Here is a 21249-nt window from a genome sequence, read left to right as displayed (position 1 = left end):
TGAGAAGAGAAAAGCCTTCAGTCCAGTTCTCTGCTCTTCTTTTAATGAGGAAATACTGTTATGCATGTTAACACTTCACAGTTCAGTTAACACAGATTACATTAATTTCTTTTCACTTTTTTTATAATGCTTCAACTCAATGTGTTGTTTTTAATTCATGATAACGGGGTCAGGGGCCCAGCCATTACACACACACACACACACACACACACGTCATGTTGTGCTTACTTAAGAGGTCATTACATTGACTTATATTCATTTCCTGGAGACTTTCCCTTACCCTGACCCATATAACAACCTTAACCTTACCCTCATGCTTAACCCAGTCTTCACCCCCAAATTTTATGATTTGCATTATGGGGACTTGTAAAATGTCCTCATAAAGCAGTCCCCACAACATGATTGTGTAAACAGACTTATGTCCCCACAACATGAGTAAAATAAGGCCTTGTACACACACACATTTTAGTTTAGTTTGTAAAGTGATAGAAAACAGAGATAAATGAAAAATAAGCCACAGCAATACACAAACACATCTCCACACAATACAAATAACATTACCAGTGATGTCACCTTCTAACCACTAGATGGCACTCCAGAATAATTTACCTCATTAATGATCTTGTCCAAAAGAAGTAGTTTTTTCTATTAGAATTTAATCTTGCTGTATTTTAATGTTGTCCAGTATGATTATTTTTAGATTAAGAACACTCTTTCGAACCATCTCTTCACTTGCATATCATGTCCTTAATGTATTGTTTAATTCTTAGTTTTCATTTTTAGTGCTCTATATGTATTTTCTTTCTGTATTTACTGTCTTTCATACCTGCTGAAACATTGGGAAGCTAGCATGCAAATTTTGTTGCATTTTTTAACTATGCAATAAAACCTCTTAATCTAATCTTAATCTTCATATTTTAGTATTTTATCAGATGTGCCAAATCAATATTAATAACCACTTGATAAACAGGTTACAGTCAGATAGTGCTCCGGATATTATGTTCAAACCACGCAATTAACCACTCAAGGCTGCTCTAAATGAAGGTTATTGACTGTCAAGTCAGCCTGAGTAAGTAAACAACAATAAACAAGAAGGAAAGTGATGTCATCTTCAAAATAAAAGCATCTAATTTGCAGTTTAAAGACAATAAATCAAACAGCACCAAACAACCATTCTGTTTATGTCAGAATCAAAAGCAGTGTTGATAAGTCAGGGGTTCAACACTTACCTCACCGTCATTTTTTTTGCTTTCAAAACTCACTTCCTGGCCTGGACAGTGTGTTGCAACCAAGTTTCATTGTCCAACCAAATTTCAAAACACTCTTTGTCACTTTCACTCAAGTAATGTCAGGTCTGAAAAATGTTATACCAAAGCCATGAGAGCAAATTACAAAGCTGTGTTATCATCATTTCATGGTGGAAACCTGTCTCCTCTTTTCTAAAAGTCTCTTAGTTTAATTTATCTTCTTGTCAGTCACAGGTAAACATTACACAAGTCCTGCACATGTTGTAGAAGTTTTACACCCTTTAAAAATAATGTTAGATATAACATAAACACATAAAAAAGTGAATACATGTGTAAATAAATAAATGATATAAATAAATTATATATATTTATATATATATATATATATATATATATATATATATATATATATATATATATATATATATATATATTAATGACATGTAATTCATATTTATTTTTACATTTCCAAATGTATTTATTTATAAATGTATTCATGTCATTATATTATAATTTTTACACTATTGGATGTGAAAAGTCTTTCAGAAATAAATGATTTAATGTAGAAATAAATGTAGAAATAAAATGTATTTATGAATAAATAAATTACTGTGGAAATAAATAAAGGAATACATACATTTATAAATAAATAAATAAATAAATAAATACATGTGGAAATGTAAAAAAAAAAAAAATTACATGTATCCTTTTGCATTTATTTATATATTTATTTATTTATTTATTTCTACTCATGTCTTTTCATCGTCCCTCATACTAATCCATTCAGAACGGGTTTTATTTTGAAAGGTGTTCTATTCTTTTTTTTCTGTCTTTATGCTGATGTAAGCTTGACATTGTGATGGATGAGGAAGAGGTGGGGTTTAAAAAGAACATCTACTTCATTCAAGTGTGACAGCAGTATGTGCTTAGTAGTGTGCATAGCTTGATCTCTCCACTTGACTGTTTGGGTATTGCTAATTTTTGCTTTTTTCCCCCCTTGGACATAAATGACTGATAGCCAAATGGGTAAGATATGTTTTGCTCTCTTTCTCTCTTTTTACTGCTGGTAATCACATTTAATGTTTAGGTAGATATCTTCTTGAGAAAATAAAATGTCAACAAATGTTTTTATTTATGATCTGAATATCTCATCTTGTAGCTTATATCAATATTTCAAGTTTAGGCATAACATGACAATATTAGCTGTGTTTTACTATTTACCTGCATTCATTGTCTTTTGATGTATTTACACTTGTGATGAGGTATTTAACTATCCTGTGTTAATGTAGTTAATATATGGTATACTAAAACCCCCTCTAGTGTGATCAACACACTAGATTTCATGAAACAAAATAGACATAAAATAATGAAACTTTGATCTAAAATAAAGTCCCACCAGTTTGGTGTAAGAACTTCCATTCCCTCACACTGTCAGCCTTCTAGTTTATGATCAGCTGTGATATAGAAATGCATTAAATGAAATTTTCTGGTACAACCAATCAGTGACTATAGGTATTTAAAAAAAATATAATATCACTGGTGCACCGTTCTTGGTATACCACTTACATTACAGTCTTCACCCTGTGGTAAAACGATGCTCACACTGAACCGTGTGGGTCTCAGCTGAAATAGGGAAGAGGCTGTCACACTCAGAGCTCACAAGACCGCACATCGCTGATGATAATATAAAAACAGAAGTTGCTATCATTAGTTAGGCAGCTAAACAATCCACTGTTAAAGTAAATATAATGACACTGTGACTTTAAGTCTACAAATAGTTGTCAGATCATAACTAAAATCTAAAATAATAAAAATGTTGGGTTTGTTGACGTGTGCCTGTCATCGCTGTTGCACAAGGTGTGTAAAGGAAGGGTGGGGATGTGGAAGTCCTGTGGTCAGATTATTAACAGCAAACTCTACAGGAAGTGTTGGTAGTTGCCTTTGCATGTTAACTTTACACTCTACAAGGTTGTTTCTCACTCAATATATTACTTGGTGTGTTTACTCCTTAGTAAAGAAGGCGCCACAGAGCTCATACTCTCAGGTCTAATTTTACTGGTCGCCTAACGAAAGTACTCTGCTGTGTTTATCGTGAAATCTTCTATGCTGATGAGAGAGGCATTTATATTACTTCTGTTTTTGTCTTGTGGGAACCGCTCTCTGCATGCTGTAGTTAAAATCAGCCTGCTAACTTTATCTAAAGCTCCTTTCCGACATGCAACAGCTGCAGCTGAGCACACGTTCAAGAGGAGTGAGTTGTAGTTTAATGCCTTGCAAAGTGTTTTCGCAACTCCTCTGTTCCAGTATGAGTACAAGCAGCAACTAAGTAAACCAACTACAAGGGTATTCTTATGCATATTATATATTACATATTGGGACAGTCCGTGGCCGAGAGGTTAGGAATCAGGCTTGTAACTGGAGGGTCACCGGGACTGACAGGTCAAGGACTGAAGGGCCCTTGAGCAAGGCACCTAACCCCCACAAAGTTCCCCGGGCATGCAGAATGTGCTGCCCACTGCTCCTAAGCATGGTGTGTTCACTGGTGTGTCAAAAGGAGGCGTTAAATGCATAGTTTGTATTCCCCTTTGTGAGGGGAAATAAGGAATCTCCACTAATAAGGGAATCTTAAACTTAATCACAATATTAGAGGCTTGGATAAAGTTTTCCAGAAGTCAAATGTTGTGGTATAAAGAGAGAGAAAGTCTGTATAGGGAGGAGGATGGGGTGTAAAATGAGTCAAACAACCACATGACTTTCACCCAGCGGCACAACAGAAAAATTTGGCCCCCTGTACAAAATCATTATCTATATACCAGGCCTTGAATACACAGTAACCTAGTTCTACGCCCCTGCTGTCACCAAGGAGACTGTTTTCAACAGCGACTGTAGTAGAGCGCCATAGTTTGATATGAACGCTGCATAGTTTGTTAAAAAGTGGTGCCACGCAGTCCTGACAAGCTTCCATATCTAACAACTTAGAAATTAGCTTGATAAATCCTCATATTTGTGATCTCGTGTTTTCACACATTTTCACTAACCCTTTAAAATATTTTCTCTTGGTGGATTGTCACAGCATATACCCATACCTTGATTCATGTAACTAGCCAGTGAAAAAATGTAATCCCTCAACATTTTATCTAATGTCATCATCATCAGTTAAAAATTTGAAATGTTTGTTACTTTGGTTTTTGACCTGTTTCATGAACTAATGGTTCATTCATTTCGATCTTTTCTGACACAATAATCAATGTCATGTTACAAAAAAATGTAAGCAACAAACCTCCAGTATTTGTATTTTTTCAAATAGCCTAATGGATCACCAACACCAGGTGATCCATTAGGCTAACTCCTCTTGGTGTATTCGGAACAGTAGTCAGTTTGTCGCAGCGGGCAACATGTGTCCCAATGACGATGGTTCAGAAACATTTATATCCAATATATTTATGGTTAAAAACTGTTGAAATTCAACACAAAATGCCAAAATATATTCTGGCAACTGGGTTGATTTGTTACAAATAAGCACTGTATATATATATAACTAATTTATTAGACCACCAGTTTATGCCAAAGCTGTCCCAAATTAACATCATTAGTAATTACCAAAATCATACCAAAATATTTTTTTATGTTTCTGTCATGGTTCATACAGAAGCATGCAGAAGCTCTTTAATCAAAATTATACTTTTAATGCTAGAATATAATTTTTACTGTTATCCATGAATGTTCAAATTTACTGTTTTACAAAAAACTGTAAAAATAGTAAAACACATTATTATTATTTTTGATTAAGAGTCTAATTATAGTTAATTACTTGCATTCCTGAACAGAAAAATTGGTTTTCGTGGTTGAATGTTCTGCTTGATTAATTTCTGACTCAAATCTGACAAAAAAAATGTGAATTCAGTTTGTTATTTTCCATATAAATAATAATAACATTTGTAGCTTTAACAAGCTTTTGAAATATTTTTAAAATACTTATGTTTTCATGTTTTCATGACATGTGGTCTAATAAATGATAAATGTGTTAAGCACTGTATATATGTTAAGCATATGACTTTTGACGCACATGATATGCTACTTAGCAACCATCAAATACAGTTTATTCTACAATCATCATGAAATCTTCGGTTTTTCATGACTCATACAGAGCATCACTTCTGTATGTCATTGTGTAACCGTAACGTAGGAGTGGAGAGGGATGGTGGTTGCCAAATAGGAAATGTGACAAAGTGTTCCTGCACAGAGCCAGCTAGCTGTGTTTGAATATGTATCCATTTATTTGCATGCTCATGTTGTGTTTTCCAAGAATGTTTTCATGGTTATATTTGCAGTGGCTGATGTCTTTCATGAGAAAACCACACCAGCTGTTTTTCATATCTTCCAGAGAAACCTCTCTTCCTTTTACTGTGGTTATCTTTAAATATAACAACAACAACAACAATGATGATTCTTCCATCGATATTTAATCTGAAAATCGTGATGTGAAAGTTGTGTGGGCTGATCATTGAATTTGAAGAACTAATATGCTATTGTAGAACTAATAATACTTTTTGTTCCAATTTTTGGACAGTTTCCTCAGATTTTACAGCAGATGAGAAGATGGAGATTGAGAGCATTAAGTCATATAAGAAAGACCTTCTGGATGATATCCAGGTACACACACACACACACACACACACTTTGTCAGACACAGAAAATATATGTTTGCTGGAAAAAAAGGCAATTTAAAGATGCCTGGTTGAAGTAACAAATATTAAAGAGTTTTCTTTCATTCTATCCAGAGGTTAAAGATGGAGATCGACAACGTCATGGCGGATATACTGAGCTTTGAGTCTGCAGAGGAAAAGTAAGTTTAACTTTGGGAAAATCCCCACACCGACCTGACAAACCAGTCATTCTTTTAATAGAAAACCCACTGAATGCTCCCACTGAATTGTTCTTCAGTGTCACGCATGTTTTAGTTTCACAGTTGCTTCTCAATATAATTCACCCACCTGTGGTTGATCTTCCGTTCCCAAAAAAAGTTTGTGTGCCATTTATTAACTTATCTAGGATTTTAAAGAAAACGTTAAAGAAACTGCAGCCTTACAATAGTACTTGTTCTATTTATCACATTAAATGGACACTTGAACTTTCGGGGAACAATGGTATTGTCATGCTGCATAGTGAATATCGCTAAAAAGTCCCTCCAATAAAATAAATCTTAAATTTATCAACAATGCCACCTCTCTGCCTGCCCAATCGAATCCAACTGCCTTTGTCTTGAAGCCTAATAATTCATTAGTTAATATCTGTTGCAATAAGAAAGTTTTTTTATTTTTAGGAAATTGTTTTTTTTTTGTGATTTAAAACTATACTATATACAGATTTTACCTAAAACTTTAGTATATAGCCTGTATCTGCAGATATTAATCCTTTTGCCTGTTTTTTTTATTCATTTTTATCTTATTTTCATTTTCTTTTTTTACTGTGTTCGCGGTGTTTCTTGGTCCAGCCTTTGGGGCACTGGCCATGTAGCCCACAACCATGTGGAAACGACCTTCAAAGAGGAAGATATGAAAATTATGGATGTGATGTAGAAAAAAATCCCAAATTTAACGAAGTGGGCAAAGCTGTCAAAACAAGACTGAATTTCAGGTTGGCTTTTACTTTCGCTGCCATAGCTGGGCTGTGTTCTGGTAATTGGCGTATCCACTTCTGGTTTTGTTAAGTAAGGAGGGAGGGGCCAACTTTGAATATTGTGGTTAGAAACAGTAAGCGACAATTCCTTCATAGTATGTCTTTAAACAAATGAGAGAGCTTTTTAATTAGTGGGCTCAAGAGGTGCTGTTGGGTGGATTTTGTTACTTTTGCACTGAGCCAGACCAGGCTGTGTTATTCAGTCAGTCTTTTCATTTGGGTCCATAATCAATTTGCTATCGGGGTAAAAAATGCTCCGGCTTGTTTTTTGTTTGTTTTTTCAATTCAACTAATCACAATTATCTTGCATGACAATATGCAGCAGTAGTGCCCCTTCAAAGTAGCGGAAGGGGAGAAAAAATGGCGGGGTTGTAACAAGAGTTTACATCCGCTGAGTCACACAATATTTTAGGAGACAGATAAATGACTGGTATTGATACTGTCATCTGTCTCTCATATAAAAAGCCAAAGGCATACTTCCTAAAATGTAGAGCTTTTCCAAGAACTACCATACCTGAAACTGCCAACAGGTAAAATATACCAGCAAGTACAAATAATTGATTTTCAAGGTTTTGAAGTTACAAGGTTCATGTCTTTATCATTCTGCACACATGATTGTATAGATGTGTGTCTGCTTATGAACATCTGCCTGATATAATTTAAGAAAAGAAACTTTCTAAATGTATATATACAATTAGTTACTAATGTTACTGATTTTTTTTCAACGCTGCTTTCCCCACAGCAAGACCATCGAGAAGAGCAAACGGTTCTCAAATGGAAAGAAGAAATTCAACATGGACCCCAAAAAGGTGAGCTCACAACCGTGTGTTTGTGGATAGTCCTTTGAGACAAAAGTCAATCTAAAGTGAACCAGTTATAGATAAACTATCTTGATAAGCATTATACTATTCTTAAATGTTTTTTAAAGAACTTGTACATGTCACTTTCTGGGCTTATCAACCTTCAGCAACAGCACTTGCTTGTCGTTGTGTGGACTTCCTCTCACTTAACCACACTGAAGCTGCTGTGAGACTGTGAAATGACACTGATGCAGGTCCACAGCACAGTTTCTGTGGTTTCAGTGGCACGTCAAGCTTGTCGCTGAACGTAAATGTTTGCAACAACAAATACAAAGTAAAAGCATTACCATTTTTGCTTACTGGAATAAGTCTATTCTGAAATGTAGACGGTGTTTTAGGTTAGCTGACTTTAGAGGTTAACTTTAGGCCTTTTCTTGTGTTGACTGTAAGATGAACATGAAAAAATGTAATTATGCTGATCAATTACAGTATTTAGAACTGTCAATTTCTTCATTGCCACAGATGTGTCATTGTGTTCAAAGTTGACACGAAAAACAGTGCTGTGTTAGAGGTTTCTACTTTTAAAGATAATTCAATTTCCATTGCAAATATATTTTTAAGCATCCCTTTCCTCTCCAAACCCTGTGATGGAGAAGAAAGAGGAAGAGAAATTAGTTTTAAGGAATTGGGATTACAGAAGCTGCAGGCTCGCTTGGTTTTACCAACCGGAGATGAGCTCATTATGAAACTAAACATATTTAACCCAAGCACAGTGGGCAGTGTGTGCATCTAAAGCATTAGGTCATAAACTAAAAATGCTATTTACCTAAGTGTGTGTAGACATAGGTGCAATAAACAGGAATGCTTATGACATAATATAATGTGGAAGTGCAAATTTAGACCTCTGAGTGCTTGTCTACAGGGCATCAATTACCTGGTGGAGAACAAGCTGCTGGAAAGAAGTGCTCAATCCATCGCTGAGTTTCTCTACAAGGAGGAGGGACTCAACAAGACAGCCATTGGAGAATTTCTTGGAGAAAGGTGAGGAAGAGGAGGAGAGGCAGTGGCAAAAAGAGGATGAGGATGGAAGAAAAGAGGATGTTCACATCACACTGATGATATGAGTCAGTAAAAGTACATAAATAAGAAATTACAGATGACAAAAAGGAAAGGCAAATTCATGACAGGGAGATAAAGAAAGACGGGTGGAGGAATGAGAGGAGGAAGATGATTACAGAGGGTAATCTCAGAAAGAATATTGAGGGAAGGGAGGAAGAACAGATACAAGTAATAGTAGTAGGAGGGGAGAGAAATTTGAGGGCAGGTTCCAACAGAGAAAGTGAATACCTTCGTCTCATTTCATGTGTCTCCCTCCCCACGTCTGTCCCACAGGGAGGAGCTGCACCTCCAGACCCTGAAGGCGTTTGTGGAACTGCACGAGTTCTCCGACCTCAACCTGGTCCAGGCCCTCAGGTCAGCTCCCTTCGTCTTCACCCCTGCCTCATCTACTCCCAGACATCATCACCACCACCATTAACACAACAAACAGAAACACTGCAAGAAAAGCTCTTACCAAGTTTAACTTACAATAAGAGCATCAATCAAACAATTATATCTTCAACACTAATTTCTAGATGTTCTTGAACTTTTTTTGTAATTTGGCGTCATTGTGCAGGATCTTTTTCACAACATGCTTTTCTAAAGATAACCTTTATAATTAACTTAAAGTCTTCACATTTTAACGAAAGTGTAACCACTATCAAACTAACCACGCTGTTGTATAACATGGTTACATAATCCCAATGACAGTCAGCCAGTCACCACACTAGCCACCATGAGTTTCCCTTCAGAGTAGGAGAGCGGCGCCTGTTAGCATAGAAATGTCAGCAGTCACATCAGTGGAAAGACACACTCAGCTACCTGCGTCAGTGAAATAGATGGCTTCTTTGACTGTGCTACTATTTAAGACAAGAGAGAAGTGGAAGAAGAGAGATTCAGATCTTCTACCTGGAGAAAAAAAATGATCAATACCACAGTATAATAATGAGAGGTGTGTATCAATAGAGGCCCCTCAATACAATTTATCCCGATACTCTAGTCACGATACGATATTATTGCCATTTTAAGCATTTTGCGATTTGCATTTTGTGTCCATACAATTAAATTCAATACAGAATTGTTTGGTCAAATATAAATAAGAGAAAATTCTCAGTCTATTTCTCCACAATGAGAGTCAAACCCACAGACTGACCAACAAAGTAGTCAGTCAAAACTGAACTGAACTGATGTCAAACATATATGGACGACAACAATTGCCATATTTTCTCTTAAGCTTCACTGCTCTGGATAGCTTTGATACAGCTGTGTCCGTGAAATAACGTTGCGACGGAATCACATACCTGGGTTCCAGTGCCTAGCTAAAACCCTTGTATAAACCAGTGTTATTTTGACAACTTCCCGACACGATATCCTCACACATTCCTGAGATCTTCTAGTTTCATATGATATCAGTATCACTAGTATATCCTAAAGGGGAGCCCGCTACGGCCTCTGGAAAACAGCAAATATACTGATGGGCCGTCGGAACGCTAAATATCGATACTTGGCGACCATGAATAGATAGATAATGTTGCCACGCAAATAAATGAAGACCCTTTTATAACCCTAGTAGTACCGTAACTCAATGGAAGTACTCTTGTGTGTCTGTGAGTAATTGTTGGCAGGATCACAAAAAGTCACACTGATGACTAATAATCTGTCTCATGTTTGTCCCTCTGGAAACTATACACCTGCTGCCGACACTCACTCTCCAGATGTGTGGTGCATCTGCAGTTCATACGTTATCCACAAACCTATAGAAAAGAGTGTATGTTACACGCAGAGGTTCATGTTATTGTGGTGTGTATGTGACAGGCAGTTCCTGTGGAGTTTCCGTCTGCCCGGTGAAGCCCAGAAGATTGACCGCATGATGGAGGCCTTCGCCACACGCTACTGTGACTGCAACACTCATGTCTTCCAGTCGACCGGTGAGCTGCTTCACTAAATATACATCTGTCCACTTCCTGTCTGGACTATGTGTGTGCATGGGGGGGATATGACCACAACAACCTCTCACAGTTTGTCTTTCTATATTCTTTCTATCCAAATCTTTCTCTTCTTCACTGGCTCTGTATGTATGTGGACAAGACTTCTTAGAATCTATATGATGAACATTTTCTTGTCTCTTATTCTTTGTGCATCTTCCTCTGCAACACCAGACACCTGCTACATCCTGTCATTTGCCATCATCATGCTCAACACCAGCCTCCACAACCCCAACGTGAAGGACAAGACCACTCTGGAGCGTTTTATCTCCATGAACAGAGGCATCAACAACGGAGAGGATCTACCCAATGACCTGCTCTCGGTGAGAACCACTGGCCAATCACAGTGTCCAAACCAGTGGTTGGAAAAGTATTTAGATCCCTTACTTAAAATGTACAAATACCACACTGTGAAATTACTCTACTACAAGTATGTAGTGTAGTCCTGCATTCAAAACTTACTTAAGTAAAAAATACAAAAGTATCAGCATCAAAATGTACTTAAAGTATCCAAAGTCAAAATACTCATTATGCAGAACAGACCCATTCAGATTGTTTAAATATTCAAAATATATTATTGGATTATTATAAGTGATGCATTTATGTAAGCAGTGTTTTGTCATTTTAACTACATAATAGTTAATGTGGTTTCATATATAAACATGCTGAATCATTTTAAATGTATCATGTTTTTATGTTTAATCTCGACCTGAAAAGTAACTAAAGCTATCAGCTAAATGTAGTGGAGTAAAAAGTACAATATTTGCCTCAAAATGTAGCGAAGTACAGGTATAAAGTTACATAAAATAGAAATACTCAAGTACAGTAAAAGTACCTCAAAATTTTACTTAAATAGAGTACTTGAGTAAATGTACTTAGTTACTTTCCACCACTGGTCTAAACTAAACAACATGGAGTAATAGCCCAAATGCTAATACAACGAAAATTTTAACTTGGCTTTATTTAATTTTATTTCCTCTGGAGATTTGATCATTGAGCCCATGATTCTGCATGTTATTCAAGGTGCAGTGCATTTTAAAGGTTTTTCAAGTCCGTCAGGTGCCCATTTGTTGCTGAAACTATGATGACTCCTGTTCAAACTAACCATTAAGAAATCTCTTCCCAACATAGAATATAGCAGAAAATGTATACCATACATACTACTCTTGTGGGATGTTAGAGACTGACATAAGAATGAAAATGAAAAAAAAAAGTGTAAAATTGAATGCAAAACTATGTTAAACCATGCTTCGCTTTTTCTCCTTGAGAAATAATGCCACTATCTCACAATCACCACCTCAGCTGGAACAGAAACTCACATTCTTAACCACGTTTAGGTTGTTCTCAGGCCCCTTTTCCACCTGCAGGTTAGTCACGGCTTACATTAGTCTGCAGGAGGTGGAGGCAGTTTAAAGTGTCCCAGACAGTGGGCTGGTGTTAGACTTGAGAACCCAACAATGTCCCACTCCCCCTCCTACCAAAAAAAAAAGAAAGAAGTGATTCAGTGTCACTTATTCCTGAAATAACACGTAGACATGCTTGTACTTTTGTGCTCGGATTTAGTAAATAAAACATGTTGCAGTATTTAAGCTGGCAATTCCTGTTTAGATTTCTGCATCTATTTTTTTTATTATAAGCTGTATAACTTTATTTACAATATTTATCTGTGCAATCCAGAATTTCTTTATAAAGCATGTGCAGTATTTCAATTTGTTACACTGTTGTTACATATATTCATATTTGTACATATCTATATTTCCATATTTCTATTTTATTCAATTGTACATCTCTATTATTTTACTCAAATTATTCTACATTTTACATTTCTATTTGTACATATTTCTTTCTATTCTTATACAGCAGCAACTGTAACAAAAAGCAATTTTCCCCCCAGGAATAAATAAAGTATTTCTGATTCTGATTCTCATTAAATTATTACACTCCTTTCTATTCAGAAACTGTACGAGAGCATTCACAACGAGCCTTTCAAAATCCCAGAGGATGATGGGAATGATCTGACTCACACCTTCTTCAACCCTGACAGAGAAGGGTGGCTCCTCAAACTTGGTAAAACACCTCTTCAAAATAGTCTTAAATATCAAAATTCCTAGCCAAAGAACAAGATGTTAAAGTGGCTCTGTGCTGCTGTGCTACATTCACTCTAACTTAAGATGCTACATAGTAAGGCTAAAAAGAGGAAAGTACAGAGGAAGCAGTCAGAAAATGACCCAACAGTGGACTATACCCTTGTGTTTTTGCATGCAAACCACATAACGTCAGTATTAGATTATGAAGAAGTTCAACTTCAAATAGATAACCTCAAAAATGTGTTGACAGCACAGGAAATAACTTGCCATATATAGACCTTTATTTTTTGTCTTTCTCTGTATTTCAGGAGGTCGTGTTAAGACGTGGAAGAGGCGATGGTTCATCCTGACCGACAACTGTCTCTACTATTTTGAGTTCACAACTGTAAGGCTCCCACATTGCTCCTTTAAAGCCGCCTTGACATATAATATATCTTAATGTCCAACCATTTACAGACAGCAATTATCCTTAATAGAGAGACAACGGTAAACACTCGGTTTTGTGTAGTAGGATCATTCCCAAAGTCTCCTACAATTCAGTTGCATGCTACAAAACCACTTAGATAGGAAGTCATGGTGTATGGTTCAACAGCGTGGAACTTCAACACCATGGACGTCTTATTTACTGATCATTGAATGCTTTTAAAAAAATTATAATTGTCATATTACAAGGCCTTTGTTAGCCAAGTGGCTTTTCTTTTTACATTCACACCTGAGATTCAAACATTTTTCAGTGTTGGTTTATCTCATTTTGGCTTGTTGTTGTTACAATATGTGATTCCATACTTCCAATCTGTCTGCAGGATAAAGAGCCCAGAGGCATCATCCCTCTGGAGAACCTTTGTGTGAGAGAAGTGCCATATGCTCGCAAACCGGTAAGATATTATCAGCTTCTTTAAACGCGGACATGTTTAAAACTGAATTGGACTGTATTGAATTAACTCTGGCTATGTAACACTGAAGCTCAATTGATTTTAGATTCATACATTGATTGTCACGTGGTTCTGGTGTTGTCTAGTACTGTCTGGAGCTGTACAACCCCAACAGCCGAGGGCAGAAGATCAAAGCATGTAAAACAGAGACGGACGGCAGAGTGGTGGAGGGGAAGCACCAGTCCTACACCATCTGTGCTGCTACTGCAGAGGAGAGGGACTCCTGGATTGAGGCCATCAGGTCAGACCACACACACATACATGCATGTGCATGGGTATATGTATGATTTTGCAAACGTCCACACAAATAGCAACATGTACATAACAAAACATACCCGAATACATTGTAAAAGAATGCATGCACTCATCCACATGCACATTTCCATAGTCCTGTTTGTTTGCATTACTATAATTGCAAAGACCAATATTATGTAGATTTATTCCATAAACATTTTTACAAGTAACCTCAAAGAGTAACTCTTCACTAGATTGACCTAAAAAAATGTGGTAAGGCCTCACAATGCAGAAATGTCTTCACTACAACTTCAAATAGGTCCCCAAGAAGACAGCATTGCAAGTACGCACATACACACACTAGTATTGCAGCATCAGTCTCTCTATAATGAATATTTTTTATTCATTTCAAACAGAGCAAGTATCACCAAGGATCCGTTCTACGACTTGGTCTCAGTCCGTAAGAAGAAGGTGATAAACCAAGCTCCTCAGGACTGAGCTTTCCAGCGCCCCCCATGGACATGTATAGTACTGCAACAGAGTGGGCTTCAGCCCTCATTTAAGTTGTATTAAGCGCAGTGCAACCCAACTGAGCAAGGTTACTGGAGGTGAGACACTGATGAGGGTCGTTTAGGCTAAAAGAGGGACTTCTCTTTCCACTTCCCTCTTTGTACAGACTGAACTAAACAGTGTCAAAGGTGAAAACATTGACTCATTTTTGTTGCTCTCACTGTCAGCACAACAAGCCACAAAGAATTTGTTGATGTATCTTCTTCCACGAGAAGTAGATTTTCTATCTGTGCCGCAAGACTTTGTTTCTTGGATCAAGAAGACAAATTAAGCATGTGACGTCCCAGCAGATCTGCTTCATGCATGCCACGAAACGGGAAGATGTTTCTCAGTTTCCTAACAGTTCTTATTAGGTTTAAAATTTGGATATTTACAGGGAACAGTGAACTGCTTAACTTCTGTCCAGTGGATCATAAATTCAGCAGCTCCACGGATTCAGGTTAAGTGTCTTTTGTGGATAGTTGCTTAGGCTTCATTTTGTAAATACGGATATACTGTAAAGAACATCATGATTTTGATGGAACGTTTCTAGTACTTTATAGAGTGACATAGGATTTGCCTTAAAATGCAGAACACTTGTTCTTTTAGTCCAAGCCTGCAGTTCTTTACTCACCTTTATAGCACAGTGCAATAAGTACAACATGCATTCTATTTTGATTTATTAGCCATGTGTACACTGTTATATGTGAAAAAATCGTTTTGCAGTAGGTTTTATTATGTCAATGTATGTATTGAATTTGATATGTTCTCAAGAATTATTTAATAAAAAGTATTCCATTGTGTGTTGATGTGTAACATCAGATCCTGTTTTTTGTTTAAAGAGCAAATTGACAGCTGTGTTTTCGGGTGAACGCATTCTGAAACCATCAGACCACACCTCACTCTCATATTTACAGTCTGTGTGTGTGTGTGTGTGTGTGTGTGTGTGTGTGTGTGTGTGTGTGATATGTTCGGTTTACATACATACACATCGCATCTTGACGGGTGAAGCACCTAAACCACATTTGTGGTTTAATGAAAATCACATATGCAGGTTTAGAAAACATCTAATTTTATCAATTTTTTCACACTAGCTATGTACAGCTTCCTTTGGCTTTCTTCATTCGCAAAAATGCTTAATAAATAAAATACCTTATGATTTTGCATATTTTATTGAAAAAATGTCATTGTAAGAACCAGTATAAATTTGTTTTAGTGAAAAAGGATTGTCACTATTGCCACTACTGTATCAGCAGGATTTAATGACCATATTTTAGTGTGTAGCAGGTCTAAACGGCACATTAAAAACAATCTATCAAGTGTTACATTTAACAACGGTCATGACAATGATTATATTAAGCAGACACATCTTTTTTTTTTTTAAACCAGCCTTGTTTAAAAGATATTCTCCATACCTTTTAAATACATATAAAAAGACAAATACTACAAATATATATTTCTTCTGCAAAAGAAGTTTACTTGTTCTTATAATGACCCAGTTAATGTCTTCATATACTCCAACATATGTTTGTTTTGATCAAACTTGTGTCTCCTAGGTGGTAAATTTGGGAACAACTTGGACATATCTTGCTGACAAGATCTGACCTTAATTCCATACTGCCATATTTAAGAATAAACATTGAGATGCAATTCTCACAGGAAATAACATAGCGGTAAGTTAATGCAACTGTGTGTCAGAAAAAATAGGCTAAAAATTAGTTAACGCCTCTTCCTGCTGCAGCTCTGACTTCCTGTTTCAGTGTTGCACCACATCCAACTAGCAACCCCCTCCCCCCTCCACCTCAACTCAGCCCCGAGTTCCCATCAGGCCTGTGGTTCCTCTCTGAGGTCTGAGCTGTTAACAAACACCCAGAAAAGAGAAGCAGGGGAGGCAGCTAGTGGTAGGTTTGTGCAGTGCAATCATCAGTTTTCCATCTTAATTGTTAGAGGTTCTACTGTGTCACCACTGGGTGGAGCTGTCATCACAGTGATGCCTCATGTTTGAAATGACATTCATTCTAGAGCAAAGAATTGCAATGAATATACATTTCTGCCACATAAATGATACATTTGTGGCACATTTAAGCTGTTTAACCATTTATTCTGCACACTGTAGAAGAGATCCCATAACTTAAAAGTGTGGCAAATGGACACTGTAATAAATGCTATGCAATGTTATTTCACAAATAATGACAACACAGGAAAATGAAAATGTAGCACAGTACTGTCCACATGTAAAGGCCCACGGTACCAGACTGTCATATGGTGACACAGATAGGTATTTATAAAACTTTCCTTTGGTTTGGTTTTAATTGGCGAGAGTCAGATGGAGAAATCAATCAAAGCCGAGTCTAGGTCTGTCATGGTAACTGCTTTTTGTCGGACAATATCTAATCCCAGAGATAGTTGCGAGAAACAATATTATTGCCATATTACACATTGCCCTAAAGGTCCAGAGTGTTCAAGCCACAAAGGATCACCATCTTATTAATCCTAAAATATCTACTTTAAGTACTTTTGATTTAAATTTGACACCAAACCTATAAAAACTGCATGTATCAGTACCTCAAGAACTCCACATTCATTTGGTCTTATGTAAGGTGTTGGATGAAATATTTACAATATTGCACAATCAAAGGTGTTAAGGAAGTCATTTTGTAATCCATTTTAAGAATGTAATCCAGAGACTGGCAGGTTTCTCTCAGGAAACTTTACATTTTCCTCGACGTCGACTCTTAACACCTGGGAGAAAAAAAAAAAACAATAACATAATTTTAAGGATATATCATAAGATAATGTATAAACATGTAACCAGTTGGAAATGTCTAAAGATCTGAACCAAAGATAAATTATTATTATTTTCCAAGATAAGAGAACAAAATAAAAGTAATCTTGTTTTGCTGGATTAGGTTATTATTTATTCTGGATTAAATGTTTGTATATCTATATATATATATATATATATATATATATATATATATATATATATATATATATATGCATTATTCCTGACTTACTCTGATTGTCCTGTGCAGTGCTGGCAGTTTGCTCAGAGTCTGTACTCGGGTCCGGTTTAGGTGACTTCTTACTTTTCCATCTGGATGGAGTTCTCACGATCACGTCAAAGTTGTCCTCATTCTCGTCGCTCCTATGGGTTTCTGTGGGTGAAGGGCATGCACTGCTGCCCCCCTGGCTGGTAATCGATAGCTTACTGGCTGATTTCCCCTTGGAAAATTTCTGCTTCCATGGGAATCGCCCCTTCTTCTCCTGAGGAACTCCATTGGGCCCCTTGAAGATTTCAACAGGGGATTCTGAGGGCAGCGGACTCAGACGATCTACCTTCTCACTGCTGGCTACCCTCGGCCTTCCTGGGTCCATCTCCTCAGGAACCTCAGCCAGAATTGACGCTCTTGTGGGTCCAGGCTCTTGCAGAGACCCTGTTGGACGTGGTATGTCCCCAAACACCAGAGAGTATTTGGGGTTGTAATATTTGTGTGCAGGCACCTGGATGTCTGCTTTCCGTGAATCCCCTAAACTAACCTGGAAGCGGGACGTGGTCGCAGGTAGAGGCGGCCGTTTGGGGCCGACTTTGGAGCGTAATGTCGCGGTCGAGTTAGTAGCAGGCGGGCTGACGTGGAACTCCTTGTAAAGGTCCATCTTCTCAGAGATGGCGTAAAGCTCTCGGAAGTCTCGGTCAAAGAAGTCGACCACCTGCCCCGTCATCACCGTGATCATGTTCCGGTCCATACGAGATGTACACCAGGAGAAGCTGGCACACGGACAGAAAGTTTGACAACAGTTACCGACTATGCTCAATTCAGTGTGTCCTCATTGGTCCATTAAATAACGTTATGCTATATAAAAAAAACAGGGGTAACTCCATATTTTTACAACTTGGGTCTTGTTTTTGTGTTTTTGTTTTAATGTTAAAGTTTATAGTAGTCCCTAGCAATCTCTCTTTTTTTCTTTTTTAGCTATGATGGCTGTGAAAGCTTGTCAAGTCCTGTCATTTTACCATTTAATTTTGTACAGATGGTTCATGGTCCCTAGAGGACCTTCCATTCCCAAGTAATGGAAACAAGTGCTGTACAAAAAGGTAAAGTAAAAAAGTGTGCACTGACTGTACACACAGTCAGACCTCACCTGTATGAGCCAAACATGACCTTGTCTCCATCTACCAGCATGTACTTATTACAGAGTGAACCAGGCAGTCTGCCGAAGGACAAACCAAAGCCAATTCCTTGAAGTGTTCTGGTTCGGATGTTCTGCAACCACAGAAGGGTCAAAGTCAGACCATGGACAGGAAACAATACAGCCTGTTGCGTCCACAGGCTGACATTGCATGCGAAGTCGCAGAAATTAGACAATATGACAATTGTCAGGACTCCTTCCCTTGATGATGTGTGTTTTCAAACTGTATCGACCAGGACCTTTAACATTCAATTTCTTGCTGGTTATAAACAAGTGGTTCTGTTTCGCTTTTATCGCAGCAGCCGCTCAAATGCTGACCAACTGTGTGTAGATTATGTTTTAATTTTAATTTAGTTTAGTTTTAGACTGAGATGTAAACTTGTAGTGCACACGAAGTTAGACTAATTAATAAAATAATAATAAAATAGACTGTATTCAAACTTAATTAAAATACTGTTCATGCAAAAAGTGAATCAATTATGTAAAATGATGTCTGAAAAATGCTAAATTGCCACAAAATATAATGGAAATATTTCACTACATTTGGCCGTTTTGGTTCTGCAGTTATAATTGTTGTAATGTTTATGTTTATTTATGAATTACCCTAACAGCTATTTCCAGCATGTCATTATTTTATTGTGCAACTGTTGGTTCCACATTCATCCATCTTACCCGAAGGTGCTGCGAGCCGATCTGCAGCCTGGAGCAGATATCCAGGAAGTGTGGCACAGCTTGGTTATCCAACAAGATGTAAACAGGCACAGAGCGCCGGCTGGCCGCATCCATCAGGTCCTGCAGGATCTGCACATCTGTGAGCATGTCCATCACTATTGCTATCACCTGCCAGAGAAAAGGAATAGTTTCAAAGTATTTTAAAGACAACAGCCATGCATTTTACATTGCATTCAGAAAGTATTAAGCCTTTACTGCAAAATTTACCATTTTCTGATGTAGCAACCTTGTGCAACAATTATATTTTTCACTCATAAATCTACACTTATATGCCATAATAACAGAGTGTACAGGATTTTAGAAATCTTGACAAATCTCTTAAAAAGAGAAAAACTTATATACAAAAATATCACAGACATACACCAGCGCTCAAAAGTTTGGGGTCACATGAAAACGAACTGTTTTATTCATGAAATGAGTAACACAATGAATCGAAAATATAGTAAAGACATTGACAAGGGTAGAAATAATAATTTTAACCTGTACGAATCTCCAACTTTACCTCTAGATACTCAACTAACCTGAGGAAGGATCATTTTATTGCTTCTCAAATCAGTACAGGACAGTTTCAGCTGTGCTAACATAATGCTCAGCTGTTTTAATGATCAATGAACACTATAACTGTGGATTAACACAATGTGCCACTGGAACACAGGAGTGATGGTTGCTGACAATAGATAATAGATATTCCATAAGAAAATCAGCCGTTTCCAGCTTTAATAGTCATTTACCACATTAACAATGTCTCAATTTGACCCTGAACTTTTGAGCGTTAGTGTTATTGTCATGTAATATGGAATATAACTCAGGTGCATCCCATTTCTCTTGATCACCTTTGAAATGTTTTCACACCTGACTGGGCTCCACCTGTGGTAAATTCAGTTGATTGGACCTGATTGGAAGAGGCCCGCACCTGTCTTTATATGGGACTGTGTGCAGAGGCAGGATACAGATGCACAAATCAAGGGACAACTACAAATAAACAGCTACAAAGGGTGGATTTTCATTTAAGGATTTTAATTGTCTTTGGGTATTTTTTTAAACCATACTGTGTGAAAGAAAAACACATTACAACCACTAAAAAGTCAGAATCTAAAATCAGACTCACTGCTCTGTTTCTCATCCATGTTACCTCTCTAGGGCAGCGAACAAAGAAACCAGCAGGTGAAGCTAATCTGAAGCACTTTGCAGCCCAGTGATACACTCAACCTGAGTGTGCAGTAAAGCCACATAAAGAGTCTTAGCTGCTGGTCTTGCAACAGTGGAGAAAGCCACTGCATTATCCCCCTGCTGTGCTCCAGTCAAGCTGACAGATCATAGAGATAGAGCTTTACAACAACCAAAGCAGATCAGCTGAGGAATTTAGGACTTAAATCTGTCTTCAGAAATGTTTCCATGAAGCTTTCTCCCCTTTCAGTGTTGGGATTAGTGGAGGTTTACACTTAACTTTTACCAAATAAAGGAATTCTAAGAGCCAGTAGTTGAATATGTGGCAAACAGAAGTGCATTGACTTTTTTGCATTAAACTATTAACTTTTAACAATGAAAATCAATATAATGAAGGTTAAAACCACTTTGTTAACTGCACTTTATAAAGATTTTTTGTTAATCATGCATCATAAATTGATGAATGTCAGGAAGTCAACAGAAAGTTTAAGAGTCTAGAGCTACATTAGTGCCCCTAGAGGATGTTATGGTTATTATACCCAACAATG

The 21249-nt window shown here is 37.1% G+C and overlaps 2 protein-coding genes across 4 annotated transcripts; one reads left to right on the top strand and one right to left on the bottom strand.

Moving 5' to 3' along the window:
- The first annotated feature begins 2151 nt into the window (after positions 1-2151).
- Positions 2152-15057, top strand: cyth4b (cytohesin 4b). Its single transcript, XM_059342725.1, has 13 exons — positions 2152-2273; positions 5818-5900; positions 6029-6093; positions 7669-7735; positions 8649-8767; positions 9119-9199; positions 10640-10752; positions 10984-11132; positions 12765-12876; positions 13205-13281; positions 13700-13771; positions 13915-14069; positions 14479-15057. Exons 1-13 carry the CDS (start codon positions 2255-2257, stop codon positions 14558-14560), a joined length of 1194 nt encoding a protein of 397 aa, XP_059198708.1. The 5' UTR covers positions 2152-2254; the 3' UTR covers positions 14561-15057.
- Positions 15058-15768: 711 nt separating this feature from the next.
- Positions 15769-20331, bottom strand: fam83fb (family with sequence similarity 83 member Fb). Of its 3 annotated transcripts, none has more exons than XM_059324606.1 (5): positions 19742-20331; positions 19475-19642; positions 18755-18876; positions 17629-18380; positions 15769-17353 (listed from the first exon to the last, which is right to left on the bottom strand). In XM_059324606.1, the coding sequence occupies exons 1-5, from the start codon at positions 19808-19810 to the stop codon at positions 17313-17315; spliced, it is 1152 nt and encodes a 383-aa protein (XP_059180589.1). In that variant the 5' UTR covers positions 19811-20331; the 3' UTR covers positions 15769-17312. The 3 variants fall into 3 exon arrangements, with proteins under 3 accessions (XP_059180589.1, XP_059180661.1, XP_059180514.1); XM_059324678.1 differs by having other exon boundaries at positions 20056-20331; XM_059324531.1 differs by having other exon boundaries at positions 20015-20041.
- Positions 20332-21249: the final 918 nt, after the last annotated feature.

The sequence above is a fragment of the Centropristis striata genome, chromosome 1 (assembly GCF_030273125.1).
Source record: "Centropristis striata isolate RG_2023a ecotype Rhode Island chromosome 1, C.striata_1.0, whole genome shotgun sequence".
In the NCBI taxonomy this organism is placed as follows: domain Eukaryota; kingdom Metazoa; phylum Chordata; class Actinopteri; order Perciformes; family Serranidae; genus Centropristis; species Centropristis striata.
This window is presented reverse-complemented; position numbering and strand designations above follow the sequence as displayed.